This window comes from Camelus ferus, chromosome 3 (genome assembly GCF_009834535.1).
Source record: "Camelus ferus isolate YT-003-E chromosome 3, BCGSAC_Cfer_1.0, whole genome shotgun sequence".
Lineage (NCBI taxonomy): Eukaryota > Metazoa > Chordata > Mammalia > Artiodactyla > Camelidae > Camelus > Camelus ferus.
Genome location: NC_045698.1, coordinates 97,468,524 through 97,487,961, shown reverse-complemented (window position 1 = coordinate 97,487,961; position 19,438 = coordinate 97,468,524). Strand labels below are relative to the sequence as shown.

The window sequence follows — 19,438 nt, the reverse complement described above, 5'->3', positions numbered from 1 at the left end:
CCGAGATGAAAGCGGGCCTCCTCTAAAGCACAATGGATGAGCACAATTTCTGGTTTCCAGGAGGAAAGAGAAAATATGAAACCCAAAATGAAGCCCGAGCCCGGCGCTGATGGAAATACATAGCTCCAGGGCAAGAGGCCGTACAGATACTCTCCTTGACCTCAGCTTCTTGTGGGCAGCATGGACCCTCAACTTGGCTTTAGCCAGGACTGCAGACAGGCAGTATGGACAGTGAGTCCATGACTTGGCCAGGCCTTAGGCAAAAGGACAGTGTGGACACTCACCTGAACTCCAGCCACACTCTGGGTGGGCGGTGTGGACTCCTCCTCAACCCCAGTCTTAACTCACAGAACCAGGAACTCCTTTGAGATTTGAGGGAGCTACCCGCTGCCCTGCTGTAGGGGCACAGACCTACTTTTCAATAAATGCCTGGGGGTCCCAGAAGCTCCACTTGTTACTGCAGGACAAGAGAGGGCCACCTTGGCACCCAAAGGTCTGATTAGCACCCTTGAGCCACACTTACCTTCCACCCTCGGTTTGCTTATCCAGAAAAGGGAGATTGTGACCTCAGAGAGCTACCAGGACTGCCATGGTGATTAAATGAGATGGGGCAGCCAGGGCTTGACCATCTACTCCACTCCTGAGGGTCTTCTCTTCTTTATAGCTCCTCACTATATAAAAGAGAAAGCAAGACCCAGAGAAGCCAAAGTTATACCTGAAGATCACATAGCATATTGGGATCGGGGTGGAAGTGAACCAGGTTTAGGTCTCACATCGGGGTGGGACTTTAGGAAACTCCATGGACGATAGTGGGTTAAGCTGCACCCTGGCACCTGGTCCAAGCTGGGTGTGTGCATGTGTGTGTGTGTGTGTGTGTGTTGCTGGTGAGGGGGTGCAGTGGACGGGGTGTCAGGGGAGCTGCTGCCGCCGCCTCTCTGGTATTTTTAGCCTCTGAGAATGAGCTGAGCTCAGGGCTCTGAGCAACCATCAGCAGTGAGGGAAAAAGGAAGGTCCCCGCCACCCCTCCCTACCACCGCCAGCCTGGAGCCGGGTTTGGATAGGGGGGCCAGCCTGGGAAAGGGCATGGACCCCAGGGACTGGAAGTAGTCAGGTCCTGAAACCCTGTAACCCAGCCCACCCCCATCCTGGTCATCTTTCCCATGCCCCCTTTCTATGGGGTGTATCAGCACCCAGTCAAGCTGGCAGGGACAGGCACCTCCATCTCACCCCTGCTACCCTCAGCTTCCCCTGCTAGAAGCTCCGGGCCAGCTCTTGCCTGTGCGGCCAGGTCAGAGCTGCTTGGTTCCCATGACAACGGATGACAGCAGCAGAAGCTGCTGGCCACAGGGTCAGGGGTGAGGGGGGGGTGTGGGTGTCAGAGCAGGAGAAGGGAGCGGGCCCAGCACAGAAGTGGGGGAGGGGGCCGGAGTGAAGGACCCCGAGAAACTACAGCCCCTTCTGGAGGTCTGAACTCTTAGGAGACTAGAACTTTGGCTGATTGATCCTGGAAGGTACTCCACTGCACTAATTGGGAAAGCTAGACTGGAAGGGCTGGCTGTGTCTTTGGTCATGTGATCACAAAGCCAGCTACGGGGTTACAGCTTGGATGGAAATCCTAGCCCCTTGCCTCTCTCAGCCCAGGACTCTGATCCTCTGCTAGGATCTTGGGGGATAAGAGGTGGAGCCCAGATGTCTAGGATGTGAACAAATCCTGAAGCCCTTCAACCAGCCTGGCCTATAACTTGGAGTCCCCATCCAGTCCCCCTGGAGTAGTCAAGGCCTCAGAACTGACAGGTCATTTCTATTCAAGTCTAGCCCCCCACTTACTAATACAGGATATGTTGTTTCCCTTGGAAGGGGACATGGCAGGGAACATGATCATGTCCTCCTGCTGACTCCCCAGCTCAGCCCCAGGGGGCCAGGATGGGGTTGGGAATTTACCCCACATACCCAGATTAACTGAAGTCTTCACTCCAGACTTAAGTCCATCCAAAGGTTGCCCAGGTTCCAGAACCGTCATTGACTCCCACTGTCCCCAAGACAAAATACATTCACTCATCCTGGAGCTTGAGGATGACCCCGTAGTCCCCTGGGCTCCCTCCAGTATGGTCTCCTCACTGTCCCAGTCTCCAAGTCTCCTAGGTAAGCAGGCTCAACTCTACTCATACCTCCTCCAAGAAGCCTTCTTGGCTCCTTCTATCCAAGTAGATCTCTTGTTCACCAAGGAGTACAAGGCTTGAGAGTTGACAAGGACCTTTCACAGAGGACTTCTCATTCCACCCTCATAGTATCTCTGGGAAGTAAAGCCCAGAGAGGGAAGCTTCCTGTAGAAGGTCATACAGCTTGTGAGCCTGGTATCCAGCTGTAAGCCCCCTCTTCTCTTGGGGCCCCCTCTTGGCAATCACCAGCCTGTGGCCCTGCAGTTGGGATCCTCAAGCTCAGACCCAACAGTTTCTTTCTCCAATTCATTATACACAGAGAGCTACCACATGTCCTCTGCCTCCAATGCATCCATTTATTCAACATTATTAAGCACCTAGCATGTGCCAGGTAGAAAATCCTCTCCCCTTTGGAGCTTATTTTCTAGCTGGGAAGACCAGCAAGTAAACAGGAGTGTTTACGTTATGATCACAGCAAGGCTGTGATGGGGCACCCAGGACAGTGGGTACATGGAAGAGAGTTCTCCAGCCAGACTTAGAGTCAAGGCAGATTCCAACCACAGCTCAGCCTCAGCCTCCATTAGGTCCTCCCTGCCTGGAGGACTTTACTCCCATGTCTAACCTCAATCCCACTAGCTGCAACCCCTAAAAGACTTTGTGAGTGGGTGACTGGCTAAGAAAGACCAATACCCAGGTCCATGACCCCAGTGCTTTATCAACCAGCACCCCTTTTGAGCCTCCCACCCCCAGCTCTGTTTGGGGAACTGGCACACCAGCGGAGCCATGGGAGCCAGCAGGTGGTAGGTAGGCCGGCAAGGGTCAGGGCCTCCCCTTCCTGGGACTGCTGAGCCAAACAGGGAACAGGGGAGGGAAAGAGGCCACGGGATTGCTGCTTGGTCTTCAGGGTCTGAGGGCCACCAGGAAGGGAAGAGAAAATGAGAAAAGAACTCAGTCTTGGCTTCCAAAATCCTCCCACCTATTGGAGCCATGAGGGCTGCAGGAGGCAGGGCAGGCTCCTGACACAGGACCCAGCACCCCCGCTGGGGGTGGGGGTCGGAGCACTGGGCACCCTCGTGATGAGGCCGGCTGCAGGGCGATTAATCTTGTGAGGCCTGTGCGTCAGCCCCCCACTCCTCAGCCTCCCATGGTCAACCCCGCCCGCGCTGCCCTGGGAGTTAATCTCTGCTCGGGGGACTTCTCAGCCGCTGTCACGGCTGCATTAATTCTGAGGCAGAGGGAGGCAGGCAGGAGGGACACAGTTGTGGTGGGGGTTGGGGGGAGGGGGGAATAGACTCCTTGGGAAGGTTTCATGGTCAGCAGCTGGTGAGGAGGGGTCCCAAAGGATGGGGCCTGGGTCCCCTTCAAGGCCCAGCCCTCAGTGAGGGGTTGGGGGTGTCTATATTATCCCCTTCAGACCATCATAGCCCCTGCACCCCGGCCTCTAGCCCTCAGCCACCAGCTGAGCCCCAAATGCAGTTTGCAGTTTTGACAGCAGATGTCTCTCCTATTATGATTTATCAAAATGCTTAAAGTAAATAATACACACATATTTATAGTAAAGGAGGGGGGCAGTAAAAGTTGGGAGGAACTGAATCGGGTCAGGGGGGTTTGAGGCCAAAGACTCAGAACATCCTTGCCTCTGTCCCCAGCCCTCCCCACTCAGAGGAGGCTTGACCCGGCCTGGCCCTAGGGAAAGTGGGCTGGGGTGACATCAGACCTGCCCAGCTGCCTGCCCGAGCCTGGCCCCCAGAGGTCGGTCAGGGAGTGGGTGGACCTGCCTTGCTGGGCCCCCGCCAGGCTTGGGAGGCAGCCACCTGGGGGAAGCGGCTGAGCCAGCCTCACACCTCGGCCTCGTTTCCATGGCTTCACTGCGTCCTGGCTCCCGAGGGCTCTGTCGCCTTATCAACGGCGGCGCAGCGGGCACTGCCCTTGCCCTCACCCTCGCAGCCACTCCCCCCGGACCCCAGCAGCTGCCTGTGGATCCCGCTGCGGCAGAGCCAAAACTCAGCTACAGGCAGTGTCCCTTCCTGGGCAGGCTCAGAGCTGTGTGAGGGGCTGGGAGGGTGGTGGGAAGATGCCAGGAAGGTGGAGGGACGGAGGTCTTTGTACCTCCAGGCTGTACCCACTTTGGGCCCCCCAGATACCCACACCCTGTCATTCCAGGGAAGTGGGCAGTGATCCTGGGCTACGCTCTCATCCCTCACTCTCACTCCACAGTGTGCTCTTTGTTTTCAAACCTTTTCTGGGCTTAAGAACGTTTAGTTAAAGAACTTTATTGGGTTTTCTGACTTGAAAAGCAATATACGTTTTCTGCAAAAACAAAAAGTAAGGAAATAAAATGTCAGAAAGGACAGAAAAGTTTGAGTAAGTAATGCTTGACCCTAATCCCGCATCTGGGCAGGACCACAGGCAGCATGTGGGATAGGGACTGGGTGTGTAGGGGGGTCTCTTCCAGCCAAAGCCTGAGGCATAACCAGGTGTTTAATGTCAGCTTCTAAAAACAGAGAAACTTGACTGTGTGACCTTGTATGTCCCTCTACCTCTACCTCTCTGAACCTCAGCTTCCTGATCTATAAAAGGGGATAACAAATCAATGCCATCCTCACAGGGTTGTAAGGATTAAGAAAGCTGGAAAGTGCAATGGATGGCCCAATGCCTGGCACACGGGCAACAAGCTCTATGTCTTGTGAGGTGGGGGATACTGTTAGCACCTCTAACCAAGGATAGAGGCAGAATATGGAGGTTTTAGGGGGCTGGGGAAAGGGGGCTCTTTCTAGTAAGTTTCCCCTCACCTGTGGACAGTACTCCAATTAGAATTGGAAACACACGAGAGGAAAAAAATGTCCAGAAAGAGGAGATGTGTTTATTCAGCCCACAGAGGTTTTCTGGTGCCAGTGCCGCCCTTGCTGAGCTGCAAACCGCAGCCCTGAAGCCAGGTGGTGTCACCCAGAGTGATTGGCAGTGATGGGGGTGGCACTGGGACACTAGACCTGGCTTGTAGAGGTTAAGAAAGCTCTTGTAGGAGGCACCACCTGAAAAGGGAGGGAGGCATCAGTCAGGGAGAGAGAAGGCAACAGGAAGCAGTCCTGCATGTGGACAGGGCTGGGGTCGCTGGCCACCAGAGCCCCCAGCCCCAGCCCTACCCCCAGCCCAGGCCTGGAGCCCTGCAGGACCCGGCTCTCCTCCCCTGGACCCACCCCATCTTCATGCCCTGCTGCCTGGAATCTGAGGCAGCCCTTGTTCTCTGGCAGGAGGGGAATTTAATGCCACTGAGGGATGGCAGGTCGACAGGCGAAGAGAGATGAAAGTGTCCGCTCTGGCAGCTGGGTCGGTGGCCTCGTGGGACCCTCCCATCCCTTCTCTATCTTCCCCAGCCATTCTCAACTCAGTGTGGCAGGAAGAGCCCTCAAGGGGCCCTCAGGGGAGCTGTGGACCACTAGGGACAGGACTCTCTGCAGGGCTGTGTGAGCTTGGGGGCAGCTGAGCCTCTCTGTGCCGATTACCTGCCTACAGGGTGCCTGGGCCAAGATCTGTGTTATTAACATGCTGGTGGCTGCTGTCCCTCCCCCGCCTTGGCTGTTGTCAGCAGTGCCTGTCAGCAAAGAGCTGCGGGTGGGCAGTGGGGGGCCAGGGCTGGCTGCACAGTGACCTCCATCCATCCATCTCTGGCACCTGGGAGGGAGTGGGAGCCGGTGCTGCAATCAGGTCAGGCCTAAGCAGCCTTGACTGCAGCAGAGTCATGCAGCCATCACTACCTCCTTCTTTGTGACAGCACAGAGCTGGGCTGAACCTGGGAATAGAGGCTGGGGCCCCAAGACAGAATCTGCCCCTGGGCCACCAACGCCATGTGCTTGTTGTAAGTACTATGTGTTTTGTTGCTGTGAGGTGACCTTGTTGCTCTGCAAAGCACCCTGCCAAGTGTCCCACCCTACAATCCCTGGTTATTCTGCCCTTTTTTCCTGGGAACAGAGAGGCAAGGGCATTTGGCCAAGGTCATCCACAAAGGCACATGTACAAACACACACACACATGCAGAATGTGGCTTTGACACACAGTGACCACGAAGAGAGGACTAATATGTCCAGATTCAGACTCCCAGGCCCTCTTTCCCATCCATGCAGGGGGCCTGTCTCCCCAAAGCAGGCTAGTGCAAGGGTCTGACAGCCAGGAGCCCAGGTTCTAATCAGTGCCTTACTACCATCTTGCTCTGTGACTTGGGCATGTCACATGTGACTCTTGGGCTTCAGTTTGTCACCTGTAAAACAGATAATCCCTATCCCGATGACTTTCTGGAGCCAAGGGAGCAAATATACTTAACAAATGGAAATCATCCCAGGCTGAAGACAGCCTCCAACTAGCCTTGCGCCGTGGGGAAGTACCCATACAGGGCCCAGTTCTTGGCCTACAATCACCCAATACACCACAGGGGCTGTCCTGCTTCCTTCTTCCTGCACAACATGACCACAGTAAGCTCATAGCAGGGGGTCCAAGGCCCAGTGTGGAATGTTGAATCAGGCTTGGAGGCATGCAACAGGGGCCCCAGTTTGAGTTGGGGGATAAGGGCAGCAAGGGACTAGGTCAGAACAAACCCCACTGCCGTCGGTGGGGGAGAGGGTGCTTGGCAGGCGCTCGGCAGGCTAGGGTGGGGAGAAGCCTTTGGCGGCCACAGAGAACAAAGAAGCTGGGGTTGCCAGGATATTCTGTGGCGCTGAAGCCGGCGGTGGTGGGGCTGGGAGAGGGGCTGTGGCGGCCGTGGGAACCATGCCTGCTGCCCCCAAGCCAGCTCCCCAACCTAGACTGGGCCTCAGGGGCAGGTTGGGGGTAAGAGGGGCTGCCAGAGCCCTCACTCTGTCCACAGAGTTGCACGGCTGTCAGGGCAAAGACCTAGGAAATGCTGCAGACAAACACATGGTGCATGATGTCAGCATCACCAAGGGGATCACAGGTGCACACTGACACACAATGTCACGAGCACACACCCAGGGTTATAAAGGCAACGTCACAAGGTCACAGCATGGTCACAAGCCAGCGTCACATTCACACAGAATCCCTGATATCAGTCTCAAGGCCACACCCACAATGGTCACACAGACACAACACAAACCACAGAGAACCACCCAGTGTCTTGTCACAGGGTCATGCATGCCATACAATATCAGTGTTGCATATCCAGTGTCACACATTCAGTTGTACAACCTAGTATCAGGCTGGGTCTATTACAGGATTGAACAATGTCACAGGATTATATATGCAATGTCACAGAATGTCCCCAAAGTGTGGGGCTGCTGACATGAGGTCTCACATCAGTCTACCTCACAGTCGCAGACCCATTTTAATAATGTCACAGTGTCACACAGAGCCACATGGCTGCACAAGGCCTTACACAGTTGTCAAGGCCTTGAAGCATCTCTCTCTCCCTCTCTCTCTCTCTCACACACACACACAGAGCTACAAGGAGGCTGGGTTTGTCTCCAGCCCCATGTGCACTCACTCCCAGCCTCTCCAACCATACCCTGCCACCCAGGTTGGGGGACGGGGTGCTTGAGGTGAAGACCCGGGTCACCAGGAGGTCAAGCTCCCAACTGTAGCAGAGGGGAGCTGAGGGCACCCCCAGGGAGGGGAATTGGACATACAACTCCACAGGGAAGCCTGTCTCTAAGTACTTCTCAGTCAGACGGAGAGCAGCAGGGGTGAGCCTGCAACAGAAAGACAGAGGTAAGAGATACAGAGAGGTACAGAGACGTAGAGACACAGGAGACACGTAGAGACTCAGAGACTGGAGATGACAAGACACAGACAGAGACACGGAAAAGAGAGCCAGAGACCAGCAGGGACCATCAAGACAGAGAGCCAGACAGAAACAGGCAGAGACGGACATGCCGGAGCAGGGCCTGCCCAGCACTGGGGCAGCAGCTAGGCCACCCTGTGGAGAGATGAGATGTGGGGAGGCTGGGGCTTTAGGGAGGACACACACCCTGGGTGGAAGGTGGGGTGCATCTTGGTGAGATGTAGGTGAATAATAGTTTTAAAATAGCAGCGCCAGCTGCCATTGACTGAGTACTTACGAGGAGCCAGGCCCTTCCCTAGAGTGATCTCATCTCATCCTCAGGCAACTTCACGGCAGAGAGACTCTTACTGTCCCCGTTTCCCAGATGAGGTAACTGAGGTCTCATCATGTGTTTAGCCTCACAGCTATCCCCACCCCTGCCCGGGCCTCCTCCAGACAGAGGGGCTGGACTACCACTTCCACAAAATGGAGCATGAGAAGCCAGAGTTGGCAGAGGCGAGGGGCTACAAGCTTAGGGCTCCTGTGTTGAGGGGTGGGCCCAGGAGCCATGGCTGGACTGCGGGTTGGCACACGAGAGGGTACAAGCCGGCTGAGTCACAGCATCCCCCCCTTGGGGCTGGCACCAGAGCCGTCCACCCCACACCTGTAGGCATGCCAACGAAGGCTGGCCGAGGCCATCTGCGGCCTGTGTGCTGCCAGCAGCCAGGCGGGGGGCAGGCAGAGGCCTCCTGCCCAGGTGCCCCCTGCCGGACAGGCTTCCCGCCCCTACTCCCCAGGGAGGACCCTCCCCACCTCCAAAAGGTTCTGGAGGTGCCACGGTCTGCGTTGTGCAGGGGGCGAGGGTGCCCCAGGCGGCAACACCTCCCCCTGCTCCCCGCTGGACGCCCCCTCCTTCGGCAGAGCCGCCTGGAGAGATCACAGGCAGCCACATGAAAGGGAATTTTTCCCAGGCAGAGATGAAGTTGAAAGCTGCCTCCCACCGCCCCCGCCTGCCCCCGCTGTGCCAGGCCAGGCTGCTGAGCTCCTGGTGCTCGAAGGGAGCTTGCGACACCCGGGAAGGGGTTGAGGGTCAGAGCCCCTGCCCAACATGGCTGCTTTTTCTCCTCCCCGGAACAATGGCAGAGATAGCCCGTTTCCCCCACCTCACTGCCCACTCAGCTTCAGAAGTCGCCCCTTCCCTCATCCCCAAAGCCCTTACCCACCTGAAGCCAGACCCCAACATCGTCGGTAAGTCCTTCCTCAAGTCTAGCTCCATCTCAACAAGGCTCTGAGCAGCTGGATAGAGGAAATGGTCAAGCGGATGACAGGCCTCATCCTGCAGGCCGGCCTCTGTGATGTCCAGGGGTGGGGCATGCAGCTGCCACCCCTTCCTGTTCAGGCTGCCCTGGACTAGACCATGTGGCTGTGTGGTGATTTCCCCAGACATCTGGCCCTGGAGGTCCCAGACAACCTTAGGCCAACAAACTTCCTGGGGGGTGGGGACAGTCACACAAGAGCCAAAGTCAGGGACACCTCTAGGCCCTAGTACAGCAGCCTGGAAGGGAGTAATATGGGGATGGTGGGGGGTGTCTGTGTGTGTGCCAGGAACAGCCAAGTCCCCATGAACCTGGGCTAAAGCCAATCCCTGGGGAATCACCTCAGTGGCTGGGGAGCACTAGATCCCTGCAACTGAGAAGAAAGAAATAAGAACCTGACAGGCAGCTCAGGCCCCACCTCTAGTACCGCTGGCTGCTTTGCACTGATCAGGCTTGATGACTTTAGGTAAACAGAGAAGGTAGCACCAGGTGAGTGAAGGTCCCTGGAGGTCCAGATCCTGAGGTAGTGGGTACAATCAGGCAGGCGAGGTGCTCCAGTACCAGCCACTTCCAGATTAACAGAATTTCCATCCTGTCGGCCAGGCTGGCTGCTCCTGCTTGCCCTGCTTCTGGATCCAGAGGGCCTCACATTCCATGAGATCCCCACTCTAAATGTCCCTGGGCCATCCTTTTTCCTTTCCAAGGTGGTCCCAGCAAACCCGCCCAGCAACAGCCCCCAAGCCAGGCCCGAGAACCGGAGAGCAAGAAGCCAGTGGTGCTTCGTGACACAAACATGCATTCGTTTTATTCACAAAACAGCCTGGTTTCCTAAAACAATACAAACAGCATGTTCATCAGCAGGAAGCTGGCCATGGGCAAGGGGGCCCAGGCCTCAGGGGGCCCCTGGGCACCCACCCCCACCGGCATGGGGCCACGCAAAGAAGCCCTTTCTTCTGTTACCAGCAGCAAGGCCAGAAAAAAAGGACTTATTTTCTCTAAGGAAAGTAGCCAGGTTCAGAAATATTGAGACATGGGCTCCCCAGATCTCAATGGATAAACGACAGAACTTTCATTTTCGCAAAATCATCACTGTTGGGGTGGGGGATCCCATTCTGGGGACCGTGGGTGCGGCATGGCTGGCCTGCCCCTCCACCCCACCCCGGGGAGGGTGAGTGGGCTGCTCCCTCCCGCTCTGCGAGCTCCTCGCGGCAGCTCCACACGCGTGGATGGATACACAGGGGCTTCGACACAGCGCCATCAACATTCTCTTTATAAACGTGAGTGGATTCTCCAGGCAAACTATGCACTATTTCATGGTCGGAAAGAATTAAAGGAAGTTTAAATGAGGGTGGAGTTAAACTGTGCTAAATTACAGTAGTGCTTATTAGTAACTAGATTTCAAAAGGTTACAGAAAATTTACATTCTCTACACAAAAACTGCATCTCCTGCACAGACAACATCAACATCGACACAGGAAGGAAACTGATTGTCCATTCTCTGCCCAGGAAGTCTCGGTACTTTATAGATTCGTCTTTACCTCTTTTTTTTGTTGTTCTTCCGAAAAAGCAGTTAAATTTTTTTTCTTTTCTTTTTCTTTTTATACTGGGGACGTGGAGATGTTAAAACGACAACAAAAAATATATATATAAAAACAGGAATGAAATCTGTGAGAATATTTTTGGTTCTAAAGACGGGTGCATCCGTTTGTCTTCGCCCGAATCCCTTGCCGGAGACCACACGAGCAGTGACATTGCACGGAGAGGGCAGCTTTGGGTTCCCGCCGCCGTCACTGAAACCACCGGAAGGCGGCTCCCGTCGGAAGCATCACCTTCTGGCGGGGGCGGGAGACAAAAACAAGGAGAGAGTTCAGTCAGGGTCCGGCTGGGCCTGGTGCAAAGACGTTCCCCCGTGGATGGCCTCATGGCGGAGGGATGGGCATGGAGTAAAAGCGGCCACCCCGTGGAGCTCCTGCCATCCTGGCCAGGCCAGAGGAGGAGCCTGACCCGCTGGGCCACTGGAGGGCCTGGAGCACCTGGAGGCCTCCTGAGCCACTGTGCCCAGAAACACTCCATCCAGACAGGAGGACTCCTTTCCCTGGTCCAAAAGCCTTAAGCGCCAGGCGACTGTGGTACATCTGAGAGTTACAGTCACGTTTCTGTCAAATGAGTGTGTACGCGTGTGCACTGGACACATACAAGGTGTGTGCCTTGAGCTATGATACAGTGTGTAGTGTGTCTGGAGCTGTGGTGGGAAGGAAGGATGCTTGCTGTGTTTTAAGAGCTGCGTCTATAATAAGACTGGGTACTGGGCAGGATGTATGTGTGTGTGTGTGTGTGTATCTGTCTCTACACTAGATGAGAGCAGGTGCCTTTGTGTGCACACAAGTGTGTTCTCTGGACAGGAGAGCAGATACATGATGTTTGGGGCTTGGGGTGGGGGGCTAGCCACAGCTGGAATACCACTGTTTTATAACCATTCTGAACATCTGCGTCAAGCCCACTCACAGAGGGGCGGGGACAGGGCAGGGTCAGCAGGCTGAAAAGATGCTTTTGTCCCCGGGCCTGACACCACAGCAAGGTGTCATGGCTGAGGGCATGGGGACAGGCCCTGCCACAAGGGTGGTGAGAAAATAGCATGGGAACCCTTCTGCCTTCTCAAAGCCAATCCCATAGTGGACAGGGCTTGCCCATTCCCCAGGCTCAAGCCACCCCCTAGTTCCAGGCCCACAGGACCCCTGGCTATTAAGTATGCAGCCAGACTGACCTTAGGGTCCCAAGGCACCCCAAATTTGTTAACTAGGTGCCTAGAGCTAGGGTTCTTCCAGCCCTCAGAGCAGGGCAGTCAGCACTGGAGCTGCTGTATCCTTGGGTGGCCTCGGGGGTAAAGGGTGGGCTCTGAAGGGGCAAATGAGGGGCTAACCCCTCAAAGCCACAGGGTCTACCAGACAGAACCCCTCAAATGGTGCAGAGGAGAGTCCCGGAATCTTGGGTCAGGGACTGGAAGCTTTAGGACATGTCTGAAAGTCAAAGACTTAGGACCTGTGTGGGAATCTCAATACCTGACCTAGAACTCCAGGATGGGTTCAGAATCCCGAGGCCTGGAGAGAATGCTAGGCCTCTGCCTGGAATTTCATGCTTGCCTAGGTTCAAAACAACCTGAGGGCATCTATCGCAGGATGTGGCTCTGACTTGTGGGGCAGTGAACTAGTGTCTTGGAGCCTGCCCTAAAACCCCAGAGCCCAGAGATGGGCTGGGCATCCCCCAGACACTTGCCCAGGCAGGAAAGGTGGGAATAGGGGCAGGAGTGGGTTTGGACTGCCAGACAGACGCAAGAGCCCACACACCTCCCTCTAAGGCGCCGTTACCTCCAGAGCAGCGGAAGGCTTCTTTTTGAGTTCCTCACATTTTCTGAATTTGCAAATCTGATGGCCAGTCTTTCGGTTCCTACAACTGCTGCACTGCTCGCAGTTGATGCGCCGCCGGCAGGGCGCACACATGCCACAGCGTTTCCGCTTCTTCTTGCCCGAGCTGATGGCGGAGGCCAGCTCTCCCTGCATGGGGTACTCGGCCAGGCCAGCCATGTGCAGCGCACTCTCAGCCAGGAACACGCCCGCCGGGGTCATGATGAAGAGGCCTGGGTTGATGGGGAAGGCGCCCAGGTAGGGGAAGTCGGACTGGCCGTTGAGGGCTTCGGCACCCGCCACGGCCTCCATGTCAGGCAGGCCGGCGCCCGCCTCGCTCATCAGCGGTAGGTGCTCCTGCACCACGCGCTTCAGCATCTCCGTGGACTGCGCGAACTGCTGCAGCGTCAGCTGTCCCTCGGCTGCCAGCTCCGTGGCCCGCTCTGCCTTGCTCAGCAGGCTGGCCACAGCACCACTTTTGTGCTTTGAGGTAGGGTTGCTTTTGTCCACAGCCATGGCTGCTGCCAGGTCATGCCCATTGGCCAACAGGGAGGCAGCGGCTGCAGCCGCAGCAGCCTTTTCGGTAGACTCCCCGCCCATCATGCTGCCACCACCACTGCCACCACTGCCCCCAAAGGAAGAGTAGTGGGAGAGAGGGCGGGAGCGGCGCAGGCTCTTGTTGAGGGGTTCGCTGATGATGCCGCTCTTGTTCCGACGCTCGGGGGGTGGTGCATCATCCGCCACCGAGGTGGGCGCAGCCGCGGCTGCCGCCGCACTCTTGTCTGCCACTCCAGCCTTTGGGCCACTGCCACTGCTGCCACTGGTGTTGCTGCTGCTACTGCTGCTGGTGTCCTGGGGGCCACTGCCGAGGCTCGACATGGTGGGGCCGAGGCCCAGACCCCACTGTTGGGGGAGCCTGCCAACTGCGGGGGGTCCACAGATGAGCACTTGGCCCTGCTGCCCACGACAGAAACACCTGGTAGGCCTTGCTGCTCAGGGCAGGTACATGGTCAGATGTCCACGTGGCAGTGTCTTCACTCTGTCAGGGCAAGAGGATACAGGGTCAGGGCAGCAGACACCCCCTCCACCACCGCCACCATCACCACCACAATATCACATCCTGGCTAGGCATTTACGAAATGCCAACCATAGTTAGGAATTCCTAATTTGTATGATCTCACTTAAGACTCACAGAACCCTACAAAGCTGTAGCTAGTAATAACCTGTTTTATAGATGAAGAAAAGATTTGGGAGAAGAATGGACTAGCCCATGGATACACAGCCACCAAGTAGTGTGGCAGAGGCTCAGCTGGGTCTCCCTCTGCCCTGCTAGAGTCTGTGCTGGGGGCAGGAGAGAGCTGGAGAGCTTGATTAACCTTGGAGGGTTACAGAGTCACCCTCTGCTTCCTGATTGTTCACTGACCCAACTATGAAGCGGGGTGGGAACAGTCTCTGAAGGACTGGGAGGTGTAGATCAAAAAGCCTGGGAAGCTGCCCCTGGATGCTGTCTGAGATTCTTAATACACATCAATTATCTCAAGGCTCTGGCAAGTCCTGCAGATAAAGGAAACTGACTTTGTTTAACAGTTTGCCAAATAGAGCACAGAACGCTTACTTCAAGGAGCATGTATCCTCCTGCTAGAGGGCAGGCAGCACTGTGCCAGAGGGGAGGAGTGGGGGACATGCCTGTGCACACAATGGCACACCCTTCTCTCTCTTAAACCTCAGAACCCACTCTTGTCTCGACTCAGGCATCACTGCTGTGCTCTGACCTAGCTCCCAGATGGGTCTGGATGGAGGTCCCAGTGAGAGCCTAGAGAGCAGGACTGGACTGTGGGCAGGAGGGACCTCTGGCTTGTGTGAGAGGACTGAGAGCAGGTGTGACCCTCCAGGAAACGGAGCCTGTTCTTCAGGTCCATCCACGTGTCTGCGGAGCCCCTTCCTAGGACAGAGCCTGCTCTGCTCAGGCCCCAGGACTAAGGCATGTGAGCAACCAGGCTCCTTGGCCAGGAACTCTGGAAGGAACTGTTCCAGATGGAGCGGAGTGGTAGTTTCCTCATCAGCCCTGCCTCTCTAGTGTCTGCCTGCCGCAGGCCAGCAACCCCCAGGAGAGGGGCGGGAGGACAGGGCCCAGCCCGAGCAGCTGGCGACTTGAGGGGGAGGCGCACATCTGGCTGGGCCAGTCCCGCCCTGGGCTTGGGGGCGGCACACACTGCATCTTTGTCCCCAGGCAACCCCACCATCCCCTAGTCACAGGACTCCGGCTGTCCTGGGAGGTCATCTAGTCCAACCCTGTGCACTTACAGAAGGAGAAATCAAGGTCCAGTGCAGGCAAGGCCCCTGGCCCAGGACTGCTAGGGAGTGGCCGTGAGGAGGAGCGAGTGCAGGCGAGGGAAATGCGCTATCTCCAGGATGAGGTGAATAGCAGACAGCAGTAGCCAGCCAGACAATCCCTGCCCCTCCAAAGCAGGCACTAGCCCACCTAAGCTCCTTTCTAGTGAAGGCAGATGGTGGTAAGGAAGAGCTGGGCAAGCTGGCAGATTCCACCAGAACAAACCCAGGAGGGCCAGGCAGGGTGTCCAGAATGGGGGTATCATGGAGGTCAAAGTCGTAGTAAGAGCAAGAGGGCCACATATGCCCCAGGAAAGCTGTACCCCATTCTACCTCCTAAGGTGCAAGCCCAGGCTGGCTCTTGGGCCCCTGACCTCAGAGATCAGGACCCCTCCAGGCATCAATGGCCCGGATGAGGTGCTGGGTACCAGGGCCAGTGAGATCAGGGCTGGAAATCATCATCCCAAGTCAACTCATCTAGTCCTTGCCCCTCCGAGCTCAACTCCCTGCCCTGGACCACAGCCCGACCAGCCCTAGACACAGGGTGAGGGGAGCAGACAGGAGAAGGCAGGCGCCCGCGGGCTGGAGAGGTGGGGAGGGGAGCAGTCTGCGTCCTAGCCCCTCTGTGGGTACCCCGCCTCTGCGGCCTGCTGGCTGGTGGCAGAAATCGATAGCTGCATTAACGCTGCTCTTGCTCTACTCCCTCCCTCCCTCCTCCAGGCTCCAGGATCTGGCTCTGCGTGTGGGGCGGGCAGGTCAATTAGAAGTCAGCTCCCTCCGACACAGCCGGGCCTGCCTGTGTTCAGGGCTGGTGCTGTGGCTAAGTCTCTCTGCTTTTGTCTCCAACCTGAGTCTCTCTTGCTGGGGACCAAACCTCATGTTCTCTTCATCTCTGGCCCCCCTCTTTGAATCTCTCTGATCTTTCATTCTTCTGTCCTTCCTCGGGGGCTACCGGCCCCTAGACCACCAGGTCCCAGGACATGCTGAGCTCAGGACCAGAGGACGTGATATGTCATTGAACAGGTGCTGCAGGCAGAACACTGGTTTGTCAGCCACAGAAACTGAAGGTGGGGGGTACACAAGGGGGACTAGTACACGGGGTAACTCTGTCCTCAAATCTTAGAGTGGGCAGAAAACAACATCCAGGCCCAAAGCCTGGCCCTCAACCAAGCCTGTTCCAAATCTGCCCTTGTACCTGGCTCCTCTTCTCTTTCAGACCCAGGGAAAGGCTGATGCCTTGGTCCCAGTGGACCATGACCACAGGGCCTGTGTGCTCTACTCATGGAAGGGGAAGACATAAGAGAAGACCTTCTCCCAGGCCCCAGCCTTCTACTATAGGGCACACAGCAACCCCTCCCAGGCCAGAAAGGGCCTGACAGTGCCCAGGCGGCAGGGGAGGAGCTGGGGCTGCGTTGAAGCGGAGCGGGAATGAGCGGGAGGGAAAGCTGGCGGGCGAGCGGGCGGCGGGCGCATCCATCATCGGCCCTGCCAGGAACGCATCCAGCCCCCAAAAAGAAATACTGCGCCTGAGGAGGGACAACAAAGGGCTCCGTTTCATCAGCAATGCGGAGCCAGCGCCCCGCCGCCCCGCCAGCCGCGGTCAGCCCACAAAGGACCCCTTTGTCCATGCAGGAGCCGGGCCGGCCGGGAGCTGGGACCAGGGGCTGACGGGCGGGGACAGAGCTCAGGGGGCGGGGGCGGGGGGGGGGGTGAGAGGGGAACCAGTCATGGAGAGCTGGGGAGCAGAGGGGGACATGGGGCCAGAAGAATAGAGACAGGTGGTAGGGATAGAGGATTATGAGACAGAGGACTCCAGGAGTGGGTCAGAGAAAAGGGGACTGGGAGAGGACAGGGCAAAGGGTCAAGGTTAGAGAACAGAGCATCATGGGGAGCAGAGACTGGGGTGACTGGGCTCAGAGACTCAGGGCCCCTAACCCAGCTCAGAGACTTGAGGGTCTAAGAGACAAGGAAACAGAGCTCTGAGGAGAGTCCAGACCTGGGGACCAAGAGAAGGCAGTGAGCTGGACCTGCCCACGGGAGAGGGAGGCAGAGGCAAAGGCAGGGGTAGACCAGACGAGACCCACCTTGTTTGGAGCCCCAGCCCACTCCAGCCCAAGGCCTGGGAAGAGGGGTCAGTGGGTTCCTGGCCTCAGGGCTGGGCTGTGGGGCCCCACCTCCTGTGGGCTCAAGTTTACTGGCTCAGCTGGGAAGCGAGGGACAGTCAAAGCTGGAGCCCTTTCCTGACAGTGGGGCCACCCCTGCCTCTAATCCCAGGTCCCGGCCAGTCCCAGAAAGCATGGACCCTGCCCCTCCCTAGCCAGCTCTCACCAAGCAACACTCAGGTTCCCTTAACTATCCAGCCCTATCAGCTAGCATTTGTTGAGCACCTACTGTGTCCCAGGCCCTGTACTCTAGGCTTTACATGTCTTTTCTCCCTCCTTGACTCCTCCTAGTAATTAGGGAAATAGCAACTATTAACCAATTTCAGAGATGAAGAAATTGAGGCTCAGTGAGGTTCAAGCTGTGAAGCCAAGGTTAAGCAGCAGGTGCCCAGCAGGGGTAGAGCTTGAACCCAGAGCCCAAGTGTTAGTCACCCTACTCTGACCGCCTTTGTTCTATGTGGGCAACTGACAGATTAGCCCAGGGTAATGTGGCCCAGCTACCCTGAGGCTGCCCCCACCCCCACCCCCAGGGTTGTTACCATGCCATCACCTTTAGTGGTCAGGGGGTGAGCTGTCACAGACCCCAGGGAGTGTCCCCACCTGGGGGACTTGGAGAAACCCAGGCAGGAACCCGGAATGCAGGGCCAATGACATCATAATGCCAGCTGGCAATGAGGTCACCAGAGGTGATGGCAGTGCCCTCACTCCTCCCTCAGTGCCAGGGGAACCAGGATTCATCCCCAGCAGGGCTCTGTCCTGAGCCTTCAGGCTACACAGCAATGGGGTGGAGGCAGGCGGGCACTGTGGGGTGGGTCCCTGCTGTCTGCATTAGACATGCACACAAGTGGCCCATGGTGAGATGTTCTAGATGTTAGGTTGCACACAGCCTGCACTGCCTACTCAATAGCGGACCCCTGCCCTGTGGTCCTGGGGAGAGAGCGGAGGATACAGACCCGGCACTGCCCTGGAGGAGTACACGTGAGCTGGGCCGATGGTTACACCAACCAATGTGAAACGAGAGAGCAGGAAAGGGACCGAGTGGGTCATGGGGGCCTTGCTGGAGGAAGGGGCTGCTTAGCCTGTGAGTTTAGGATGAAGAGAGATTACCAAGGGGGACACAAGTCTGAAAGTGTTCCTAAGAAATGGGGAAATGGTGCGAGGTGTGGCTATGAGGGTGGCAGGACCTTGAGGCCAAATGCAGGATTTTTTAAAAAAAAGCTTTATTGAGGTATAGTTTACATACTATAAAATTCATCCATTTCTCAGTGTAGATTTCACTAATTTGTAGTAAATTTACAGAACTGTGCAACCATCACCAATAAATCAAGGACAGAGTTTGAGCAAGGCACCACCCCCCTCCTACTCCGCTGCAGCAGCCTCCCAGTCATCCCGCCTGCCATCCTGGAGGAGGCAGCATTTCCTCAGGGCCTTCAAGCCCCAAGGCCCCCGCACAGCAGAGCCTGCATTGTCTAGCCAGGCAGGGTTGCAGACTTGCACACCCTGGCTCATCGCACCCTTCCCCACACTTCCATGCACATTCCTGCCATCCCTGCTATACCCCCTCATACCCCTCCACCCATCTTGATGGGCTGGTCTCCTTAGACTCCAAGGGAGGCAAGATGGACAGACTGACTGATGGTGGGCTGGCCAGTGGTGACGGGGAGGGGAGACCACAGGCTACGGTGGTTGAACTGAGCTGAGCAATTGGGTGTGTGTGTGGGGGGGTTTCCATCTCTGATTTCCATGATTCAGCCTGGGGAGTTTCCAAAGGGAAAAAAAGCCCCACTCAGGCCCAAGAAGACACACACGGGGACACTGGTCTTGGAGGCTAGGAGAAATGCAGGTCCTGCTGGAGAGCACAGGGCACATATCCAGCTATGGATGGACACACACATACAAGGACACATTGACCACTGTTAGCACCCAGCAGACGGCCTGGGGTGGGACATGCCCTCAATACCACTAGGGTCTCTTTAAGAGTAACACCCCAAAACTGACTGCCAAGGACTGAACTGGGCTGTGGGTCTGCAATCCTCTTTCCCTGACTCCACATCCTCTGACCTCTTATGCCCCTCTTCTCAGCACAGGCTCAGCCCCCTCGTCTGAGGACAGAAGCATGCTGCTGAGAAAACCCAGAAATACAGGGGACTCTGTTCATCCTTACTGAGCTCCCGAAAGCACCTAGAGGAGGGGATCAGCCCATTTCACGGACAAGAACACTGAGGCCTCAGGCAGGAGCTATGCCCTGACCTGGGGATCCAGGGAATGAGATACAGAGCCTGGGATACCTCAAATAAAGATA

At 56.6% G+C, this 19,438-nt stretch overlaps 1 protein-coding gene and 1 long non-coding RNA gene across 3 annotated transcripts in view; both read right to left on the bottom strand.

Moving 5' to 3' along the window:
• Window positions 1-538: 538 nt before the first annotated feature.
• LOC116662734 lies at window positions 539-18,263 on the bottom strand. Its single transcript, XR_004318744.1, has 3 exons — window positions 18,254-18,263; window positions 14,593-14,597; window positions 539-620 (listed from the first exon to the last, which is right to left on the bottom strand). It is a non-coding gene; the product is annotated as an uncharacterized LOC116662734 (long non-coding RNA).
• CXXC5 (CXXC finger protein 5) overlaps window positions 10,818-19,438 on the bottom strand; it is a 32,904-nt gene continuing 24,283 nt past the window's right edge. For both annotated transcript variants that reach the window (XM_032476872.1, XM_032476873.1), the window contains exons 2-3: window positions 12,608-13,682; window positions 10,818-11,074 (exon numbers count right to left, since the gene is read on the bottom strand). In XM_032476872.1, coding sequence (XP_032332763.1) covers window positions 11,030-11,074; window positions 12,608-13,522 — 960 coding nt within the window. In that variant the 5' untranslated portion in view covers window positions 13,523-13,682 and the 3' untranslated portion in view covers window positions 10,818-11,029. The remainder of the gene's footprint in view (window positions 11,075-12,607; window positions 13,683-19,438) is intronic.